Here is a 21339-nt window from a genome sequence, read left to right as displayed (position 1 = left end):
TCGGGGGGCCCCATGAACCACACCATCTGCACTCCATAAAGCAGAGGTGCAACACGACCCCTTCCGCTAGCTCAGGGAGGACCACACCAACTCCCACTTCAGAAAAACCACACACCACCCCCTGGATCCATATATACCTACCTCAGAGGGACTATATTGAAAACTAATTTCTTAACCGCTTTGTGTTTAGTTTGTTGTCCTTCCCCCGCATATCCGGTTAGTACGGTTGGCTACGTACGGTGCGAAAGAAGTTCAACATACGCCTGGGGGGTCCCTTCCATACCTAAATTCCTAATTCAGAAAAAAACAGGAAGCACACAACCTCCATTACTTAAATTCAGGAGACCCCCACCCTCCGGATAGCTTCTCCATCTCGAAAGCCAGACACCATGCACACACACTTTTCCACAAAGACACTTGGTCTCAGCTTTGTCTGTCCAGTTTACCTCTCGCTATGGCTGTGGTTACCAGTCACATGCCACCTTACACACCAGTCTGCCAGCGACCGGGAAAATATTCAGTGAGAAATTAAGCCCCTTCGTCACCCGACACGAAGCCAGCGAGCCCCATTCCAGACATGAACCTGTCGCGGTGATTTGGCACAATCACGGGCGGTGATAACCGTGAGAATTCCCCCCCACCGCTCGCACACCGTTGTTGCTAACGGAGCCAGCGCAGAACTCACACCAAAAGCGCTGACAACTGCTCAAAAGTTTTACTCAAAACGCGTAGAAAACGAGTGCTAACACTGGGGGGCGGGCGGCCGATTGTTCACGCGTGGACGCGCTGGGGGGGTGGGGGGAGGGTGGGGGGAGGGAGGGGGGTGGGGGGAGGGTGGGGGGTGGGGGGAGGGAGGGGCGCAGGAGGGACGCCGTGCTGGGGCCCGGCCGTCGTGGTCGGAGGGAGTGTCATCGCCCAGACAGACAGTCGCTGTGTAAACATTCATATAATTGGTCTCGTGTTGCTGCTGCCACGTTAAGCATTGCGCCGCACATCGTAAAACGCTGCCACCATGGCCCATCAATCACCGCGGCTCTCACCCCGGGATGATCCCAGCACAGTGGCGGCGTTGGAGGCGGTCGAGCTAGCCGTGGCGGTAGTGGCGATGGCGCCGGCACGGGTGTGGAAACGCGCGCCTCGCCGCGTGCGATTGTCGTTGCCATTATCAGCCGGTGTTGCAGGTGGAGCCGACGGCTCCCGTCTATTCAAGGCAAGCTGTGCCCATTCGTGACCGTTGTCCCTCGACATCCACCGGTGTGCGAAGTTGGGGGGGGGGGAGGGGGAGAGGGGGGGCCACGCCGGGCGTGGGAGGGAGGAGCTAGGGAGCCCCGTCGCCATCCGTGGCCGCCACGGTGGCATAGGCCTTGCCAGAGACGCTGGGCTGGCGCGAGAAGAAAGAGGCGGCGCGACGTGGCTTCACACGCCGCAGCTCCTTCCCTGCACAGGCACACACACGGGGGCAGCGTGAACGCACGTACACGTGTAAGCGAGTGTGTGGACACGACGGCACGCGAGTGTGTGTGTGTACGCGTGTGTACATGCACAAGCACACGGGGTGGTGTGAGCGCACGGCACACACACAAGTACACACTCGCAACACGAATGGGTACATGGGTGTATACTACGTGTGTACACCGAGTGTGGTGGGAGCACGCGTGTACCCTCCACATCCGTGTGTTGGTGTCCACCCAGCAGTGGACCCATGACCCACCGTCGTCCACATATGAGATGGTGGACAGCTGCTCCACCCGACTGTCCAGCACGCTCTCTTGCCGCTGCAGTTTCCCCCTACGCCCGCGCCCCCTGGCCCCTGCCTCGGTACTGGCGGTGTTGGGAGCCCCTCCTTCCGAGGAGGGGCCCGTAATGACAGCGGGCTCCTCGGGATCGCTAGAGGTCACGGGGGTCACGGGGGCCACCGAATTCAAGGGTGTGGCAGGGGTCGTCGCGTGGCTCAGCTCCATGCAGTGCTCGATCATCCCGTTCATCAACTCGGCCTAAGAGCGCAGGAGAGTCCACGGGTGAGCGTGTAGGTATGTGTACAGTTGAGGGCACAGGTGAGCGGATAGGCAAGTTTACAGGTTAATAGACAGGTGCAGGTGAGGGACAGCACCTGTTTGGAGTAGACCTTGAGGAGGCGGTTGACGGCAGCGCCGTCTTCGGTGCCGTCGAACTCGAGCCAGAGCGCGTGGGCGTCGTCCGGGTGCTCCTCGTCGGGGCCCGTCACGTCCCACGACAGCTCCGTGTGGCGCAGGCCCAGCAGCACATGCTGAGAGAGCACGCCAAGGGGAGACACGGCAGCGAAGTGGTGTAGATGTGATTGGGCAAAGAACCAGTAGCGCCACGTGAGATATGTGGGCAGGATGGGGGAGGGCCGATTACCAAGACAGGCATTCCATAAACCCAATCTAAGAGCATATGGTGGGACGTGGTTCCAAGAGATCTATGGGTCTCTGCATGAGTCTGTGGGTATATGTATAAGCCTATAGGTCTCTTATGAGAGTCGAAGAAAAAGATGGCAGGAAGACTGTCTCCTGTGCAGCAACTGTGGGATCTGCCGGAGAGTAGAAAGCGTTTGGCGCGGTGGTGGTTGCACGAATGGCTTTGGACACAATGACATCTTGATCTTGAATTGACTTAAATCGACCCAATAGTAGTTGGGAGGCCCCCACCTTCTCCTTGACGTCAATGATGTAGATGCCTTCGAGGGAAATAGCGACCAGCACAGGCTTACGGCCGGCTCCCACCAGGCGGAGCATCCCACCTCCTGCGGGCCGCTCAACCTCGCCAGAGAAGAACGCACACCTACACACACAGAATCATACGTTCATATACACTCACACATACGCTCACAAACGCTCAGACAGAATCATATGCTCATATATACACACACACAGACAGAATCATATGCTCATATATACACACACACAGACAGAATCATATGCTCATATATACACACACACAGACAGAATCATATGCTCATATACACACACACAGACAGAATTAAAGAACCGCCCCTAAAGCCTAATACCCAATTCACGGATCAATTTCAGTGACCATAAAGATATTTGAGCACCCTGCACGCCACATCCATCACGTACAGCACGATAACAGCTGCACTACTGCTCCCCCATATACACAAACAGAACCATACCCTCATACACATAAATATAGACAGGATCATACCCTATTTACCTACACACGCATATACATACACACATATGCACGCACTCTTAAATATCAATCAATAAATCATTAATTATGTATCCAGCTCACCTCCCATCAATAAAGGTGTCTGGGAGACCTCTACATAAAATAACAATTACATGAATGTCCAACACTTACATAACATACAATTAATTTAGTATAAAATGACAAGGAAATGTACCCGAGGCAATATAAAGTAAAACTAATAAAAGATTACATTATAATGAAAAATTATTATTAATATCAAGCGAAAACATCTATCTTGCCTTGTGCAAAATTACAATATTGAAGATGAACTCAAGAGATAGTTTTTTTTAATAAACTTACATTTATCTAAAACTATCTGCTCCTCTTGAGGTTCATGGGGAGAATGTTACATAACGGAGCCAGACAAGAGATGCATCAGAATCGAGGAGCTACAAGGCAGCTCTGCGAACTACATCTCAGGCACGTGGCAGGCACGTCATTCTTGAAGTCAGAGAGGTCAGTCGAGCTGGTGCCGTGTAAATCCCTGTACGTTAACATAAATATTTTTTATGAACAATATCAAGAATAAGTACTTTTGGTATTTTGCGTACTTTTGGTATATGCCCCATTCCTTTTGCGCAGGGGCTTTAATGAAGGCACTTTGTTTGACAGGAGGATATAGTCTGCCAGTAGGGAGCAATGTTTCTACATGAGTCATCTCAATTAAGTAATTTGCGGTGTTATCTTTCAAACTTGGCAACATTGAGATCATGACCCCGGCACGCAATGGCCTGCACAATTCAAATGACCTCAGGGAATCTTTTTCATGTCCACTGTGAAGCAGACGATGAATAAACTCGTAATAATAACCAGGGCGGCCTGCTGCGCCACCGCCCTGTGTAACCGCAAGCATGAACCATGAACAGAATCAGAATAGATATTTATACTGGTGGAATCCGATGAGCTATAAAGCTCTATTTCACAGATGTCCAGTAGGGGTAGGTGAGAACGTTACAACAAACAGTACAAAAAACACGATGGGAGTGCAAAGTACAGTAAAAGCAAACAAATCACCCAAAAACATACTAATAAAACTAAACTATCCCCATCCTTCCAGGCAAAGCCCACCGAGGTATTAACTTACTTTTTACAAGTGACAAGGCCACAAATCATAGCACTAGAGATATATGCTCATAAAAACTCTAGCTAGCAGCTACATCCTGCACTGAGCTTAAGAAGGTTGCTAAGCAAAAGGGGCGCATGATGAGAGTCAAGCGTAGAGGTTATAAAACGTGTGACACAGGATCCTCTGCATCCCCTTAAGATTAAAAATGGATGTATACGGGAAATATGTATAAGATGATAAACAAGCAGTCCATCCCACAGGAGAGATGTGTCCTAGATTTGAAGCTTTCGTGACTGCAAGGAATCATATTCTTAGGTTTTTTCGGTAAAGTCACGTAGGTAAAACATCAAAATTAATGAAAATCAAATAAAATAAAACAAATTTTTGTTTTATTTTATTTTCATTAATTTTGATGTTTTACCTACGTGACTTTACCGAAAAAACCTAAGAATAGGAGAGATGTGCTTCTACAATCTGAGAACATTGTCTAGGGTGACCCTCCAAAGCTCCTCACAGAAGAGAGATTAAGGTATTATTTTCCAGGGAGCCAAATTAAGCCCAGAGAAGTGTCTAAAAGTTGGCTAGTTGCTGCTTTGTGCCAAGAAAAAGTAACTCTGTCTCAATAACACTGAGCTGAAGGATTTTGGAGGTCATCCAAAAGGGAATGTCCATAAGGCATGCTGCTAAGGTGTGGCAGCAAGGTGTCAGTGGTAACACTGGTGCCTCACTGCAAGAAGCTCCTGGGTTCGGGTTCGATTACCGACTCCGGCGCCTTTCTGTGTGGAGTTTGTATGCTCTCTCCCTCTGTTATGCATGGGTTTTCCTGGTTTAGAGCAGCCTGCTAACCACGACACTACCGCTCGCCGCTTATATGTACAGTGAGGGAAAAAAGTATTTTATCCCCTGCTGATTTTGTACGTTTGCCCACTGACAAAGAAATGATCAGTCTATAATTTTAATGGTAGGTGTATTTGAACAGAGTGTGCTCCTAATCTCAGCTCGTTACCTGTATAAAAGACACCTGGGAGCCAGAAATCTTTCTGATTGAGAGGGGGTCAAATACTTATTTCCCTCATTAAAATGCAAATCATTTTATAACATTTTTGACATGCGGTTTTCTGGATTTTGTTGTTGTTATTCTGTCTCTCACTGTTCAAAAACCTACCATTAAAATTATAAACTGATCATTTCTTTGTCAGTGGGCAAACGTACAAAATCAGCAGGGGAACAAATACTTTTTTCCCTCACTGTATGTTGAACTTCCTTCGCAACGTACGTAGCCAATCGTGCTAATCGGAGGTGCGGGGAAAGACACACAAACTAAACACACAGTCACACTGTGTGATACGTGCCATGGTCTATCCACTGCTACTTATATCAATGAGCGGCCTACACTGGATACATGTAAGGAATGTACACACACACTCGCACACTAAGCACCAGAGGTGTGGACTCGAGTCATGTGACTTGGACTCGAGTCAGACTCGAGTCATGAATTTGATGACTTGCGACTCGACTTGGACTTGCATAACAATGACTTTGTCCCACCTCTGCTAAGCACTCACAAACTCAGTCTCAAATTATTTGGCGTAAGGAGCCCCTAAACAATGGATCTCAAAACACCATAAATAGCACTACCTTAAAATTAATCACAATAATAATTGATGTTTCGGGCAACGACCCTCCTTCAAAGCACATATTAATGTTTTGTATGTGTTATTGACGAGCACGTTCAGTTTATATATAGTCTCAAGACACTAAGCCACACGCTCGCACGTACCCACTCAGTTTCTAATCAGATATTTTGTTTTTGCAAGCGCTGTTTATTCATTTTAATTCATTTGGAAAATTAATAGGATGGCTAAAAATGCATATGCCCTTCCAAATACAATGCACCCTACTCGTGACCACAATAAAAATGTACTTGTCCTTTGTATTTTATTGAACGTATTAGAGGACGATTTAAGCGCATTCATTATAAACGTATCATTGGGGACGCAATGAATGAGAATGAAGGGAGAAATGAGCCTCGCATGACAAATTCCATCAAATCATAAGCCGCTCCAGCCAGGAGGCCACTGTGGACATGACATAAATCTCAGCGTGCATTGCCAGTGGACAGTTAAGGTGAAACATTTCTGAGATAATCCTCAACTTAGAGGTATCAAATGGCATCTCTGAATGCAGCAACGTGAGTTATTCCTCATACTGCCTAAAGAAAACCCAGTCACCGGCACGAACCCATTTTCTCGTGCACCGTTGAGTCGATTGCATAGCTATCGAGTGTGCAGGCTGTGCAACTGCACAGGGGCCAACCACAATGTAAATCATCTTCACACCACACACCTGGCTGGCCTGGGGGTGCTTTGGCCAGGCAGGGTAGGCTGTGTTTTACCTGTGGTGGGGTTGTGGCTGAGCATGATTCCTCACCCTGAGTAGGGTGGTGTGGCCAGGCATGGCTGGGCAGTATCTCACACCTCACACATAGTATGGTGGTTGTGTGGCTGGACGTCTCACCAATAGCAGGGTGTCACACCAGTAGTAGGGTGGTGACATGGTAGGGCGTCTCACCCGTAGTAGGGCAGCTGCTGGCAGATGTGCAGGTACTGCGTGAACAGGGGTGTGCGCTGGGTGCAGGCTTCTGCGCCCTGCTCCCTGCACAGATTCTCGTAGCCCTGCAGCAGCACTATCTCCCGTGCTGGGGGGCGGCTGCCCCCTCCCGCTGTCCCCCGAGACAGCAGCCCTGAGAGCAGCCCCCCTCCGCTCCCTCCGCCGGACTTGCACATGTGGGGGGGCAGGTACTCGCTTAACGATGTTCTGGGGCAAAGGGAGGAAAAGTTCAAAACGTGTGAACGTGGCTCCCATCAGTCACCAACACCAAGGCCAACACCGACGCGCAGGTCTCGTGGCAGTCTGTTCTGTACGCCGACGGCCTAGCCACCAAGGCAGCCTGCCACAACCCCCCAAAGTTTTCTGACCACTGGCCATGCTGGTCTGAAACGCAGTGGCTGAAAAAGTGAAAATTATTGAAGTTTTTCCAGAATTTGCATCTGCCGCCCCCCACTGATACCACGACTGCGGTAATGGCTTTTACTGCCACGCGGGGAGTGGCGCGACTCGCGCGATCATCCCGTTTATTAACCGGAGGAGTGCGGCGAGAAGCAATCAGAGATTTAAGTGCTTGGGTCGACAAATCCAGTGATCCTGAACAAGTAGGAATTTACTCAGAAGGTCCAATTAATTACATAAACAGCAGCACTTACAGGGACGCGTAACTTAGTGACGGGGAAAGCGCTGAGATGGTGGATAGTTGAAGCGGTAATGTTGGTGGCGGAATTCAGCGGAAGGGGGGAAGGGAGGCCGAGGCTGGCGCTCACTTGATGCGGGCGGCGGTGTGCTGAGCGGGGTCGTGAGGGCCCATCTCGATGGCGCAGGTGAGAACGCCCAGCTGCGTAAGCACAGCCGGGTCACATGGGTAGCGCTCGGCCAACACGTTGCCCTTCGCCTCGCGGTACAGCAACCCCAGCATCTCAGTGTTTGTCACCTACAGACACGCACAAAACTATATATATATACACACACACACAAAGTCAACCACACAAAGATCCCCCCCCTATGGGTTGAACACACTGTTGGGGTAAGTGCTGTTAGTAAGCACCTATGCTTGTCCAACAAGGTACATGAGGGGATGGTGTGGCCAGCACATCACCTGGCTGCCTTTGTGTCCCCAGTGCTGATGATTACACATAACACTCGTTTCAGGCCGAGTCGACGTAGGGCAGGCCCAGAATCGGTTCATGTATTCGTCACTGATGTTGGCAGCGAGTTTGTAGCAGTGAGCCAAGCTATTCACTTCCACACAAACGGACATACAATACTCACACATATAAGAATAGGTTTTCCCCTTTTTTCTGGCAACAAAACTGACACCATTTTACAAGGAATCATGTCTGCATTAACCACAATACTTGTGGTCAGAATGCAAACAAAAACACTCTGATAATATAGGCATTGTCCTTGAAACTAATTAGTCCACACCAGAGACCGCTTTCTTTTGAGCCTCGTCTCAAACTGTGCCAGACCAGAGGACGCCAAAAGGCGTACAGCTCAAAGACAATGCACTATTCAAAGTAATGAGGGCTCGGGGTAAGCATCTACATCACTATCATATTAATACGGTGGATCACCCAGACACCCAACGAAAGAGACTGAAGGGGATGAATAATTTCCACTGTAAAAGCAAGTCACTCGTTTCAGAGAAGAAAATTGAGTGCATATAATTAAGTTTCTCATTATGTATGATATTTAATGCACTTAAAATGAAGCACAGATCAAGAATTCATAATGTAATTATCATTTAACATTTATGAAAACTTCACATTTCGGCTATCACATGCAACGGCTGTCTAAACATTTCGGGGGTGGGGAACTACTACTTGGATGTGCCTCTGCACAAACACTGACACGCGTTTATATTATTACAAAGACAAAGATCCTCCCCTATAGCCTTTACAGGATTTTGGGGCAAGTGCTGTTAGCGAGCACCTTTGAAAGCTGGCACGGCAAATGAGGGGGTGAGTAGGGTCAGCACCACGCCCAACCGTCTTTGTCTCCCCAGTGGCGATGTTTACACACCATAGAATGTACTCATTTAAGGCTGAGTAGACCTAGGGGAAGCCCAGAACCGGATCAGCTGATCTTCACCGGTGTTGGTCGTGAGCGGGAATTTAACTCGGGTCGCCGGATTCATAGATCAGCGTGCAAACCACTGCTCTCTCTCCCCACACATATACAGTATACACTAATTTACTGTATATATACACACATCTCAATACAGTAGTATGGATTGTTGGGGCAAGCACTCTTCAAGATTACCTATTACGCCCATCACAGCGCATTAAAGGGTGGTGAGGACACACCAGAATCTGGCCAACTTTGTCTATCCAGTGCTAATTGTCTACAGACTGCACCACACTCGCTTAAGGACCAAAACATGTTGTGATTCTTGCAACTGATGTTTAGCTGTGGCCAGGAATAAAACTCATGTGACAGGTTTTATAGCGCAGTGTGCCAACGCCACTGCACTGCGTGTAACAATACACACACCAAACGTATATATACGCAAAACACACGTGCACATACACAATTGAAAAACTTACCATATTCATCATAAAAGTGCCTCACCACAAAACAAATTTCTGTTAGGAGGCAAGGTTATTGAGGCATACTGAGAGATTGATTTGTATTTGTGGACCACTGCCAACAGTCAGCAAAATGCAATGTTTAATTTTATACATACGCATATGCAGCATAGAAATACAAAGATCCCCTGTGTAACCATACTGGCTGTTGAGGCAAGTGCTATTAGTAAGCACCTGTTCAGGCTGGCCCGGCGTATGAGGGAGACGTGGCTGAAACTACGCCCAGCCACCTCTGTGTCCCCAGTGCTGATGCTTACACACTGCACCAGGTCCTCATTTAAGGATGACCTTGGGGGAGGCTCAGGACCGGTTCATATACTCGTCTCTGATGTTGGCCATTAAGCGGGAATCAAACTCGGATGCCCGATGGTTCGTAGCACAGTATGCTAACCACTGGACTACCGCTTCACCCTGCGCGATTACAGACACACGAACGGACGTGGTCAACTGTGCCAGCTCCCTCCACCCGACACAACACGAGCGCGGGCGCTGAGCCGTGGCCCCCCACCCTCCCTTGCCTCCAACTATGCCCCCCCCCACCCCGAAATACCCCCACACACCCCGTGCTGGAAGTCAGTCAACAATGGCACAACCCACTAAAATTACATAATCGCATCCAAGGATATAACTGGAGCCCGTTATGCAAGTGCCATAATGGTAATTATTCACCACGTTTTTGACTGGAATTGTTCAGAAATGTCCAACGCAAAGAGCAATTTCTCTAACACCATCACGTGGCTCATTATTATCAGCCATGATCAATCCAGTGCTGGATGAAGGCCTCCCCATATTGCAACCATGTCTAAATTGGGACAATTGGTATCAGCAGGGTGAGGACGGAAGGAGGGAAATCAATATAACTGAAGAAGGCAATATATATTTTCCAAGAGGCAGTTAACTTTCATTATGAAAGTGTCAGATGCTAATTTTCTCTAGGAATCAGACAGCGTTTTTAAATTGAAAAATTCATTGGATAGGTTGCCCAGCTTCTGCTAAGGCTGTCTGAAAACACTACAGGCAACAAGGTGGCAGCACGATGGTAATACTTGTGCCTCACAGCAAGAAGATCCTGGGTTCGATTCCCAATTCAGGCAACTTTCTGTGCGGAGTTTGTACATTCTCTGCCTATTCTGCACGGGTTTCTTCCAGGTTCTCCAGTTACCTCCCATAGCTAAATAAACAATGTAACTGATATTGGCCAAAACACACCAATACTAAGAAGTTACTAGCAAATAACTCAAGTGGGAAAAAACAAGGCAACATAGTCCCCCGACTGCAAAAACTTGACAGGACCTTCCTGAAAAAGAGTCTCGATACGTTACTGGGTGACCAAGCAGACAAATAACAACAAGCTACAACCCTCACCTACAAACCACAAAACACACCATGGGCTCAGTGGCCTTTACCTCGGCTTCTCGGCTCTTGGGAAAAAACACGTTCCTGCGGTAGATGAGAGCCGGCACATCTGCAGGGGGACAGACTCACACACAGCGGAAGATGTAAACATATATACACTAGGGGGAGACACGGACACACACAGCAGGAGACACGGACACACAGTGGATAATACAAACACAGCGGGAGACAGACACACACAGCGAGCGATAGACACAACAGAACACCCTGACTCAGAGGGATAAAGTTGCATAGGGGGAGAAAGACATTACACATATTGTTGTCACAGATACATTAAGACACAAAGATCCCCCCTATCGCCTAAATACTCTTTTGGCAAGTGCTTTAGCGAACACCTATGAAGGCCAACATGGCATACTAGACGGTGGATGGTCAGCACCACGCCAGGCTGTCTCTGTCTCCCCAGTGGCAATGTTTAAACATCATACTAGGTACTCATTTGCGGCTGAATCGACCTAGGAAAGGCCCAGGACCGGTTTTGATCAGTCACTGGTGTTGGCCGTGAGCGGGAATCGAACTCGGACCGCCGAGTTCGTAGTGCAGCGCGCTAACCGCTACAATACCACTCCCCACACAGACACACACAAGCACTCACACTCGTGTACATGCGCGTGTGCACATTCGCACTCACACGCATTTACACACGAGTGGATGAACGAGTGCATCTAGTGCGTAAGAACAGATTGAATCAATGCGCCTCTGAGTTGCGGCCGTTACGTCCGCAAATTTGCGCGCGTTATCAATTGCATTATTATTATGATAAATGGCAAGTTTTCACGCTGAGGGCTCAGCTTTTGTAATAAGATTGAGCCTTGATGTAACAAGAGCGTGCTGCCCCTCACACTCACGATGCGTGCAACTAGAGAGCCCGCAGGGCGAGGCTGGAGCTAAGGGAATAGAGGCTGAGGAATAGCCCGCATCTCAGCCCTTCGTCACCCAGAGGGCAATATTGGTAATATTATTATTATTCTTGTTTACCAAAAAAAGCCTCAGTGAGCATCAAGACGCGTTTTCAGGAGGGTCCTGCCAGGTTTTCAGAGTAGAGGATGATGTTGTTGCTGTGTAATCCCAATTGAGCAATATGCAGACATTTTTTTCGGCATTCAGATGTTTGGCCAATACCAGTTACAGTTGGTGTTTTTTTGAGTGAATATAAAACTAGGGGTGAGTTTCGTATTTAAACATTTCAGAGTTTGGGACTTTTAAGGACAATTTTGGATATTTTTTGGGAGCTTGGACAAATAACATCATGTTGTATCTGTATATATCGTCGGACTCACAAACGTGACATCACTGGACGCTAAGTGTCACCGTTTTTTCCGTGGGAAAACTGCAGGAGTGACATCACATTCGTGACGTCACTTCCCTTGTTGGAAGAATCAGAAATACATTTTCTGGATAAAGCTCAAGTTACCAGAAGGTGTAGATTTAGAGACGAGATTTGGGCTGAAGGTAGTGTCAGGACTGGGATTAGAGCTAGGATATGGGCTTGGGACAGAGCTACGAGTAGCAGGACGGTTGATGGCAGTGCCAGGGCCGAGGTTGTGGCGTGTATTCATGGCGTGGGGCCCGCACCATCATGGATGTGACTCAGGGGGCAGTCGGTGAAGCGGTAGAGGAGGTCCGGCCACTGGCGGCACAGGCGGTACGGCTGGTGGCGCGGCTTCAGCTGCAACTCTGCACATCCCACAACACGGCACACCAAGGTTAAACCATCCCCACGGCACTCCACAGCCAGTCATACTCTGGTAAAGTATGGCCCTCCACACTGAATCACTCCACACCACATGTAGGTAAGTGATATCAAAGAGGAAAAATCCCCCATATAGCCTTAACGGACTGTTGGGGCAAGTGCTATCAGCGAGTAGCTATGAAAGCCGGGATGGCACATGAGGAGGTGGGTGGCCAGCACCATGCCCGACCGCCTTTGTCTCCCTACTAGCGATGCTTACACACCGCATCAGGTACTAATGTGACATCACACCCACAGCGTGACGCATTGAGTCACGCCACAACCTCAGGAGGGGCCGGCGGAGTTTGTGTTTGTTTTTAGATGCAAGCAGACCGAGCCAGGCAGGGTCAAGATCAATGTTTTTGTGCGAGTGAGTGATATTATGCCTTAGCCACATCAGCAACAGCACCGGGTGAGCACGAGGTGGTGTATGGTGGTCGTGTCGCATGGCCAATTGTGGGTGGAGTGGCCGCCTTGCAAGGCAGTGTGGCAGAATGATGGTGGAGTGGCTGAATTAAAGTGGCTTCACTGAGCGAGGGCAATGTAGATGAGCAAGGGTCTTGATCATGACTGAATGCCGGCAGGGCCTTAACGGGGCATAACGGCTGGCGTCATCACCCCCCCCCCGCCCCCCGCTGTGTGGAGAATGCGGGAGAGGACGTGCGCACCTTTGTCCACTTCTGGTAAATCTTTCGTGAATACATTTTTTTACGTAGGGACAGTGGGGGAAATGGCTCTTGCTTTTTCATGTAGCCTGTTTCAATCCTTTGTTGCCAGGAGGAAAAGACGAATTGCATACAAATTGGTTTCTGAGTATTTCGTGTCGGTTTGTGCTTGACATGCCCTCAATGTATTTGACGTGATGTAATGTTCTGGGGGGCGAAGAGCAAAATGGCCATGGACAATGTTGTGGAAACTAGAGAGGCGAGTGGCGTGTCCCTAATGAAAGTAAGTTGGTGTGGCCAGACGTGGGGGAGTGGGCAGAATCACCGAGCCGTGACGATATGAGCCACAGAGCAAAGACGTCGTTGGCGAGGGTTGGGAGACCGTGTGCCTCTTGCAGGTAGTGGCACAGCTCCCCAGCCGTGACACCTGCACCATTCTCAACAACTAGTGGCACCGGCATGTCATCCGCCAAGTAGACACACAGCTCCAGCGCTACTCACACACAAAGATAAAAAGACAAAGACCCGTTTAGCCTTCACAGACTGTTGGGGTAGGTGCTGTTAGCGAGCATCTATGAAGGACGGGACAGTGTGTACTTTAAATATCTGGTTAATTCATAGGTGGGGTGCCCTGAAATATATGTTTTATGAAGAACACTCTTATCTCCAAGAAGACCATTTTCTATGAAAAAAATAGGTTTTACCCTTTCTGGCAATAAAACAGGTGCTACGATGTTCACACACCAAATATAAACCGTTTGCAATGAATCCTGTCTGCATTAGCCACAAGCACTTGTGGTGAAAATGCAAAAAAATAAAATACTTGCTCTGTAATATATGCATTGTCTTTGAAACGGATTGGTCTATATACGAGACAGCCTTCTTTTGTGCCAAGTCTCACCAGTGTCAAACCAGAGAATGCCAAAAGGCGAACAGTGAAACATGCAAATATGGAAAGCAAGATAAATAAAATGGAAAGACCAGATACCACCAAAAACCAGGATAATATTTATCTTGTTTACCCAGGAGTCAATTGAGTCTCATGATTTTTTTTCCAGCCAAAAGTTGTCTCATGACTCTAGTTCAATTGTGGGTAATGTTTAAAAAGTTTGCAAATTTGGACCATGATGCCAGCACACAAAAGTCTACTCTTGCGAATCGTTAATGTCCACTGTGAAGCAGTTGGCGCATGTTTTTTTCGGGTTAATACACCTGCAGTAATAACCAGGGTAGCCGCTGGAATCGAATTGTGAACCTCTGCAGAAAGCAATGAACGTGCTACTGCTAGGCCGTGTCACCGCTCTAGCGAATTCGGGAACGCATAATCCAATGCTGCAGTCATTATTCTCCAGTTCATTATTAGACTGGCTTTGAGGGCGCGCGGCATGAAGACGCAGCTAACAATTCAGCATTACTTTGTGGGCTGTTTAATTTGTGAGGCTCGTGAGTGCGATTTTCAATTCCTTTATATTTTTGGAAAGAGATTATATTCACAGCAAGACAGCATAGCCACCTACACTTTGTCGAGGACACTATTCATACATACATACTTCGTGAACACCTGGGACAAGACAAATGCACCTGTAATTCTTCAAGCCAGTGTTAGCACCCTGTTTGAACAATAATCGAGACATCCTTAATTTATTGGGGCAATTCATTTCGGTATAATCACTGAGTTGAAGGTTTTGCTAAATTTCACTCACCCCTTCGCCCAAAAACACTCACAAGAAAACCCCTTCACTCCTGCTTGTACAACCGTTCAATAATACTGTCAATCTCATTCACATACCCTCCATTTATTGACTCGTACCTTCATTTACACACCTTGCTACACACTCATACACGCTAACACACACATACCCCCATCCCTTCACTCGCACTCGGTTACACTCTCAAAAACAATAATCTCCCTATAGCTGCTGTCGGTAACGATAAGCACTATATGAAGGCTGGTATTGCACACGAGTGGGTGGTTGTGGCCACCTCGTGCCTGGCCGCCTCTTCTCGCACACGGTCTCTCCCTCACACACCCCCTAAGGACAATGGTGATCTAACACGACTTGGACTTTGTTCTTCATCGTCACGTCGCTGCTCATGTAATTTAAAGCGGATCTATGCAGGCACACGCACACACCGACATACACACGCGCACCGATTTAGAGAGTGCTGCAAACACACCGACCGCCCGCCTATGAACAAATTACACAATTACTGTGGTTACCGGAGGCACAATTTGACGATTACAGATTCCGAAACAAATTGGTCAATTTATAAAAAGTCAGAAATAACACAATGCAAAGTGGCCTCAGACACCACACACTCATTTCAACAAGTTTTGCGAGAGCACAACATAGGGGCTTTGGCCAGATGGGCTCGCATCTCTCAACACGCACGGCAGAGTTAGAGGGCGCGTGCGATGGGACGGGTATCGGAGAGTGCCAGAGAGTGTGCGTATAGTGAGGTGGTCTGTGCACTGCACTACGAACCCGGCGACCCGAGTTCGATTCCCGCTCACGGCGAATACCAGTGACGAGTGTCTGAACTGGTCCTGGGCCTCCCCTAGGTTGACTCAGCCTCAAATGAGTACCTGGTGTGGTGTGCAAATATCGCCACTCGGAAGACAAAAGCTGTCGGGCGTGGTGCTGGCTACCCACCCCCTCATGTGCTGTGCCAGCCTTTATAGGTGCTCGCTAACCGCACTGGCCCCAACAGTCTGTTACAGGCTATACAGGGGATCTTCGTCTTTGTTAGAGAGTGCCAGAGAGTGTGCGAAAAGTGAAGTGGTCTGTGCACTACGCTACGAATCCGGCGACCCAATTCCGGCTTACGACCAACATCAGGGATTAATATCTAAATTGGTCATGGGCATCCCTTAGATCGACACCGCCTTAAATGAGTACCTGATGTGGTGTTTAAACATCAGCATTTGAGACCTAAGGGTGACCAGGTGTGGTGTTGGCCACATCACCCTTTCGTGCATCGTTAAAAGGTGCTCACAATCAGCACTTGCCTTAAAGTCTGTGTGGGCTGGATGGCGAATCTTTTGTCTTGTGTTTCTGCGCGAGGGAGTTAATGTGAGATGGTGGTGTGTATGTGATTCTCTTACTTGCGCAAAACCGCTGGTGAATTAACTTACCGCATATAAATTCAACTAATTTATGTGCTATTCATGTTTATGCGCAGAAACGCGTATCTACTCAATTTATGCGCAGAGCCAAAGTGATTTGCGTTCGGCAGCAAAGCAAAGTTTCAAACAACATGCCAAGGTGCAGCGGACTTGGGAGATGTCACAGCAGAGACGCAAGAGAATTCCACATAGTTCCCATTGCGCTTGCCGCAATCAAAGCAAATTATGAGTACAATAGTTCAGTGCGGAAACCACCATGCCACCGCTCCCCACACACAGAAACTGACAGAGCACTGTGCTCTTACGGGATGGGGTGCAGGTTGTATGTGTACAGAGGTGTATGCAATTTTCCATGTGTGTGTACTGGAGAGGTGGCACAGTGGTAAACATGCTGCCATAAGAACTTGGCAACCCAGTTTGATTCCCGCTCACGGCCAACACCAATGACGATTAACTCAAACAGTTCTGGGCGTCCCCTAGGTTGACTCCGCCTATAATAAGTACCTGGTGGGTGTCCACATCGCCAATAAAGAGACAAAGGCAGCTAGGCGTGGTGCTGGCCACCCACCCCCTTGTGTGCCGTGTTGGCTTTCATAGGTGCCCGCTGACGGCACTTGTGACAACAGTCTGTTAAAGGCTATATGGGGTATCTTTGTCTTCTTCTGTGTGCTGGAGGTGTTTGAGTTGCGGGTGTGTGAGTGCATGGGTGTACGAGTGTGCCTGTGGAGAGGGTATATGTGCAAATGTCTTTGTGTGCGTATGCGTGTGCATTTATGGGTTCTGCCTGTATATTTAGGGGACGGTGGTGTAAATGTGGCGTAAAGCACAGCACTACGTAACCGGCGGCCTGATTTTTGGCCACAGCTAAAATCAGTGGGCCTCCCCTAGTCCGACCCAGCCATAACCAAGTACACGGTGCACTGTGAACAAGAGCAGGGGTGAGACAAAGGTAGCCGGTCGCGGCTCTTTCCACAAAAGGCTCTTGTGTGCCGTGTCAGCCTAAGTAGGTGCTTGCGAACAGCACTTGCTTCAACTACCCATCAAAGACTGAAGGCAAATCTTCTTATTTTCCTGTGTGTACATGTATGTGTGTCCTGGGCCGGTGAGAGCCTTTGACACACACCGAGCCAGAATATATGTCCTCAGCCGGTGCACCACATCCAGTATGCCTCTTCGTTATAGCTGTGGCAGTTAATCACGTGCTACCTCCAAGTTGCCCAGTGAGCCGGAAAATATTTAGTGATAAATTAAGCCCTGATTGTGCATATGCATGTGTCTGTGCATGTATATTTCTGTCTGTGTATGTATGTATTATGGACCTGTGTGTGTCTATGTCTACCATGTATTTGTACATGTATGCATGTGCATCTGACTTTTGTATACATTTTTTTGTGTATGTCTACATGTCTTTGTGTAAGTATGCATGCATGTATATATATATCTGTGTGTCTGTATGTGTGTCGTGTGCTGTGCCGGCCTTCATTAGGTGCTCACTAACAGCAACAACAGTCCGTTACAGGCTATATGGTGGATCTTTGTCTTTGTGTCTGTGTGTGTCCCACGCACGCCGGGCTGCAGAGTTGACGCTCTCCTGCCTCGTCAGCCCTGGCTCCCTCCCTCCCTCTCCGACAGTTGCCATCTCCTCCTCCGCCTCCTCCTCCACACGTGAAGTCGTGGCTCAGTGGAGGCAGCAGCCGAGGCTCATGGGGCCTTGAAAAAGGCAGCAGCAGCGGGGGGGTTCTCAGCCTTGCTCACTCCAGCGTACCTGCCGAGAGGTTTGGGGGCAGACCCAGAATTTTAATTCTCACACGTGGATCAGTTTTACACGTTTTAACGAACGATTGTGGAGGTGTCAGGCCCCGTGATAGTCCTGTCAACACAGGATAGCATCAACAGGGTCCCATCAAACCGTTCATACGTGGTGAGCGCAGTTAACGATCACTTATTGACCCAGGAAAGCCATACTGAGTAAGACATATTTTTTTTCAGGAGGGGGTCTGCATTGGAACGTTTGGTCAGCCCCAATTAAATTCTATGTTTTCAGCTATGGAAGAAAAGCAGAGAACCCGGAGGAAACCTATGCAGAACACAGGACCCTTCTTGCTGTGAGCAACAAGTGTTACCACTATGCCACAATTCACCTCCAATTAGCACGATCGGTTACGTCCGGTGCGAAAGACGTTCAACATACATACAAATCAAGCCTACTGGTGACCGAGAGGCAGTGACGGAAATTCCACATTGCCATGGCGGAGGCCAGGCTCTCCGTACAGCAAATTGCCTGTTAACTTGTCAGTGTGGTGGTCGTGTACTTGTTTTATCGACTCAGTAAGCGTTGGTGGCACCGACGACGATGATGTTGGGCTGAGATTTGAGCGGGTAAACAGGTCCCCCCAATTGACCTACGGATAATTGGATACCAGGGGGGGGGGGGGCTATGAGGAACCCCCTGAGACCCAGAGGAGGGGTTCTTCTCCATCCAGAGGTGTCGTTGCAGTTGTGAAGTTGCCGCGATTGCAGACGTGCGTGTTTAATAATCTAATTCATATGTATTATTCGTTGTTGTGGTGTTGTTAAGGCGTACTGTGGTGATGAGATGTAGAGTGGTAGTAGTTTCTCTAATGCAGCTGTGTAATTGCGTTGTTGTATTGTGGCTAATGTCGTTATTGTTTAGTTGTAGTGTTGTGATTATAGTTGCAGTTTGGTTGTGTGATGTGGTTTTAATAATACAGTACTGTAGTTTGTTGTAGTTTTGTTGCTGCAGTGTAGTAGAGCAGTTTATTTGTTTTATTTGAATGTGTTTGGGCGATTTGTTTACCTTTCTTGTACTCTGCACTCCTATCGTCTGTGAAAAAGAGCTTTCTAGCTCATCGGATTCGTCCTGCAGATTAAATAAATATCATGATTCTGTTGTAGGGGCGGTTTGTTGGTCGGTGTGGTTGTATTTGTTGCGATAATTGCTGCCGTGATGATGTTATGGTTGTTTGTTTAGTTGTGGTTATTGTCCAGTGTGGTTTTATTGTGGTAGGTGTTGTAGTGGTTCTAGGTAACCTCAGCAAGTTGTGCTGAAGTTTGGTGGTAGTTAGTTGAAGTGATAACTATTGTACAGTTGTGTTATTGTCGTCGCTGTAATTGTGGTTTAGTTCTGTTGTTACCTCGGTTATAGCTGCAGTATAATTATAGTAGTTTTAATTTAGTTGCATAACAGTATTAGTTGTTGTTACCTCAGCAGCACTGCACTATGTAGTAGTTGTAGTATAGTTGTTGTTTTGTAGTTGTAGTATCATTGTTGTGGACGTTGTCGTAGTCTCATTGAGAGAGTAGAGAAGTAGTTTGTGTTGTTAGCTCAGTAATAGTAGTCTAGTAGTTGTATAGTTGTTGCACTACAGTGGTAGTAGCAGTTCTCTAAGTTGTCGCCCTCACATTAAGTTGCAGTATAGTTAGAGAAACATAGTGTGAGTATAGCAGCAGCAGTAGGTTGTGTTGTTACCTCAGTAATAGTATAATAGTTGTAGTATAGTAGTAATAGTACAGTAGTTGTAGTATAGTGGTTGTAGTGTAGTGGTTGTAGTATAGTTGTTGTAGTATAGTTGTTGTAGTATAATTGTTGTAGTATAGTAGTTGTAGTATAGTAGTTGTAGTATAGTTGTTGTATTGTAGTAGTTGTGAGTTATCAATGTCACATGAAGTTGCAGCGTAAAGTACCTGCATATGAGTACAGCAGTAGTTTGTGTTACCTCAGTAATAGTACAGTAGTAATAGTATAGTAGTTGTAGTAGTATAGTAATAGTACAGTAGTTGTATAGTAGTAGTATAGCAATAGTACAGTAGTTGTAGTATAGTAGTAGTATAGTAGTTGTAGTCCAGTAGTTGTAGTAGTATAGTAGTTGTAGTATAGTAGTTGTAGTATAGTAGTTGTAGTATAGTAGTTGTAGTATAGTAGTTGTAGTATAGTAGTTGTAGTATAGTAGTTGTAGTATAGTAGTTGTAGCACAGTAGTAGTAGTACAGTAGTAATAGTACAGTAGTTGTAGTATAGTAGTTGTAGTATAGTAGTTGTAGTATAGTAGTTGTGTAGTTGTACTGCAGTAGTTGTGGAAGTTGTCGCCGTCACATGAAGTTACAGTACCGGAGTGTGAGTATAGCAGCAGCAGTAGTTTGTGTTGTTACATCAGTAGTAGTAGTCTGGTAGTTATAGTAAAGTTGTTGTAGTATCGTTGTTGTACTGGAGTATCGTTGTTGTTGTTGTGAAAGTTGTCGCCGTCACATGAAGTTGTGGTCAAGTTGCCGGAGTGCGAGTATATGAGCAGCAGCAGCAGTGTGTGTTGCTGTTACCTCAGTAGTAGCAGTGGTGATGAGATAGTAGCTGTACGATGTTAGTAGTTATATGATGTTAGTAGAAGTTGAGTAGTCGCTGCAGTGCTGAGTCGTTGTCGCCTCCGGCCTTGCGACTCCGCGGGGCGCGCTTCACTTCCTGTGCAGTGACGTCACCACCCCGTCACCCCTCCCCCCTGCGCGTCACCCTCCCTGACGTCACGCGGTCTTTTGGCGGGAAAATTTGAGAGCGTGGGAGGCACGTGGGCGGAACCGGCGACCCCGCCCGCCCGCCCCCACCACCCCGCCCAGCCGCCCCCACCACCCCGCCCAGCCGCCCCCACCACCCCGCCCAGCCGCCCCCACCACCCCGCCCAGCCGCCCCCACCACCCCGCCCAGCCGCCCCCACCACCCCGCCCAGCCGCCCCCACCACCCCGCCCAGCCGCCCCCACCACCCCCATCCCGCCCGCCCCCACCACCTCCACCCCGCCCGCCCGGCCCGACCACCACGCCTGCCACACCACCCACCGGACCCTATCCGACTAATCCAGGGGTCGGCAACCTGCGGCTCCGGAGCCGCATGCGG

The 21339-nt window shown here is 48.2% G+C and overlaps 1 protein-coding gene across 1 annotated transcript; it reads right to left on the bottom strand.

Moving 5' to 3' along the window:
* Positions 1–930: 930 nt before the first annotated feature.
* On the bottom strand, positions 931–20947 carry FRMD8 (FERM domain containing 8). Its single transcript, XM_078602411.1, has 11 exons — positions 20773–20947; positions 18005–18203; positions 13637–13804; positions 12490–12591; positions 10905–10963; positions 7675–7841; positions 6869–7114; positions 2670–2802; positions 2111–2266; positions 1712–1994; positions 931–1437 (listed from the first exon to the last, which is right to left on the bottom strand). The coding sequence occupies exons 2-11, from the start codon at positions 18075–18077 to the stop codon at positions 1319–1321; spliced, it is 1506 nt and encodes a 501-aa protein (XP_078458537.1). The 5' UTR covers positions 18078–18203; positions 20773–20947; the 3' UTR covers positions 931–1318.
* Between the last annotated feature and the right edge of the window lie 392 nt (positions 20948–21339).

Source organism: Lampetra planeri, chromosome 18, assembly GCF_965212315.1.
Source record: "Lampetra planeri chromosome 18, kcLamPlan1.2.h2, whole genome shotgun sequence".
NCBI classification, from domain to species: domain Eukaryota; kingdom Metazoa; phylum Chordata; class Hyperoartia; order Petromyzontiformes; family Petromyzontidae; genus Lampetra; species Lampetra planeri.
This window is presented reverse-complemented; position numbering and strand designations above follow the sequence as displayed.

Coding starts and splice junctions, on each gene's coding strand:
- FRMD8 (XM_078602411.1), bottom strand. CDS start 18,077: ATGGCAACTGTCGGAGAGGGAGGGAGGGAGCCAGGGCTGACGAGGCAG. Junction 7,842..10,904: donor CCAAGAGCCGAGAAGCCGAG/GTAAAGGCCACT, acceptor GCGTGTCTGTAG/GTGACAAACACTGAGATGCT. Junction 2,267..2,669: donor TCATTGACGTCAAGGAGAAG/GTGGGGGCCTCC, acceptor GTGCTCTCTCAG/CATGTGCTGCTGGGCCTGCG.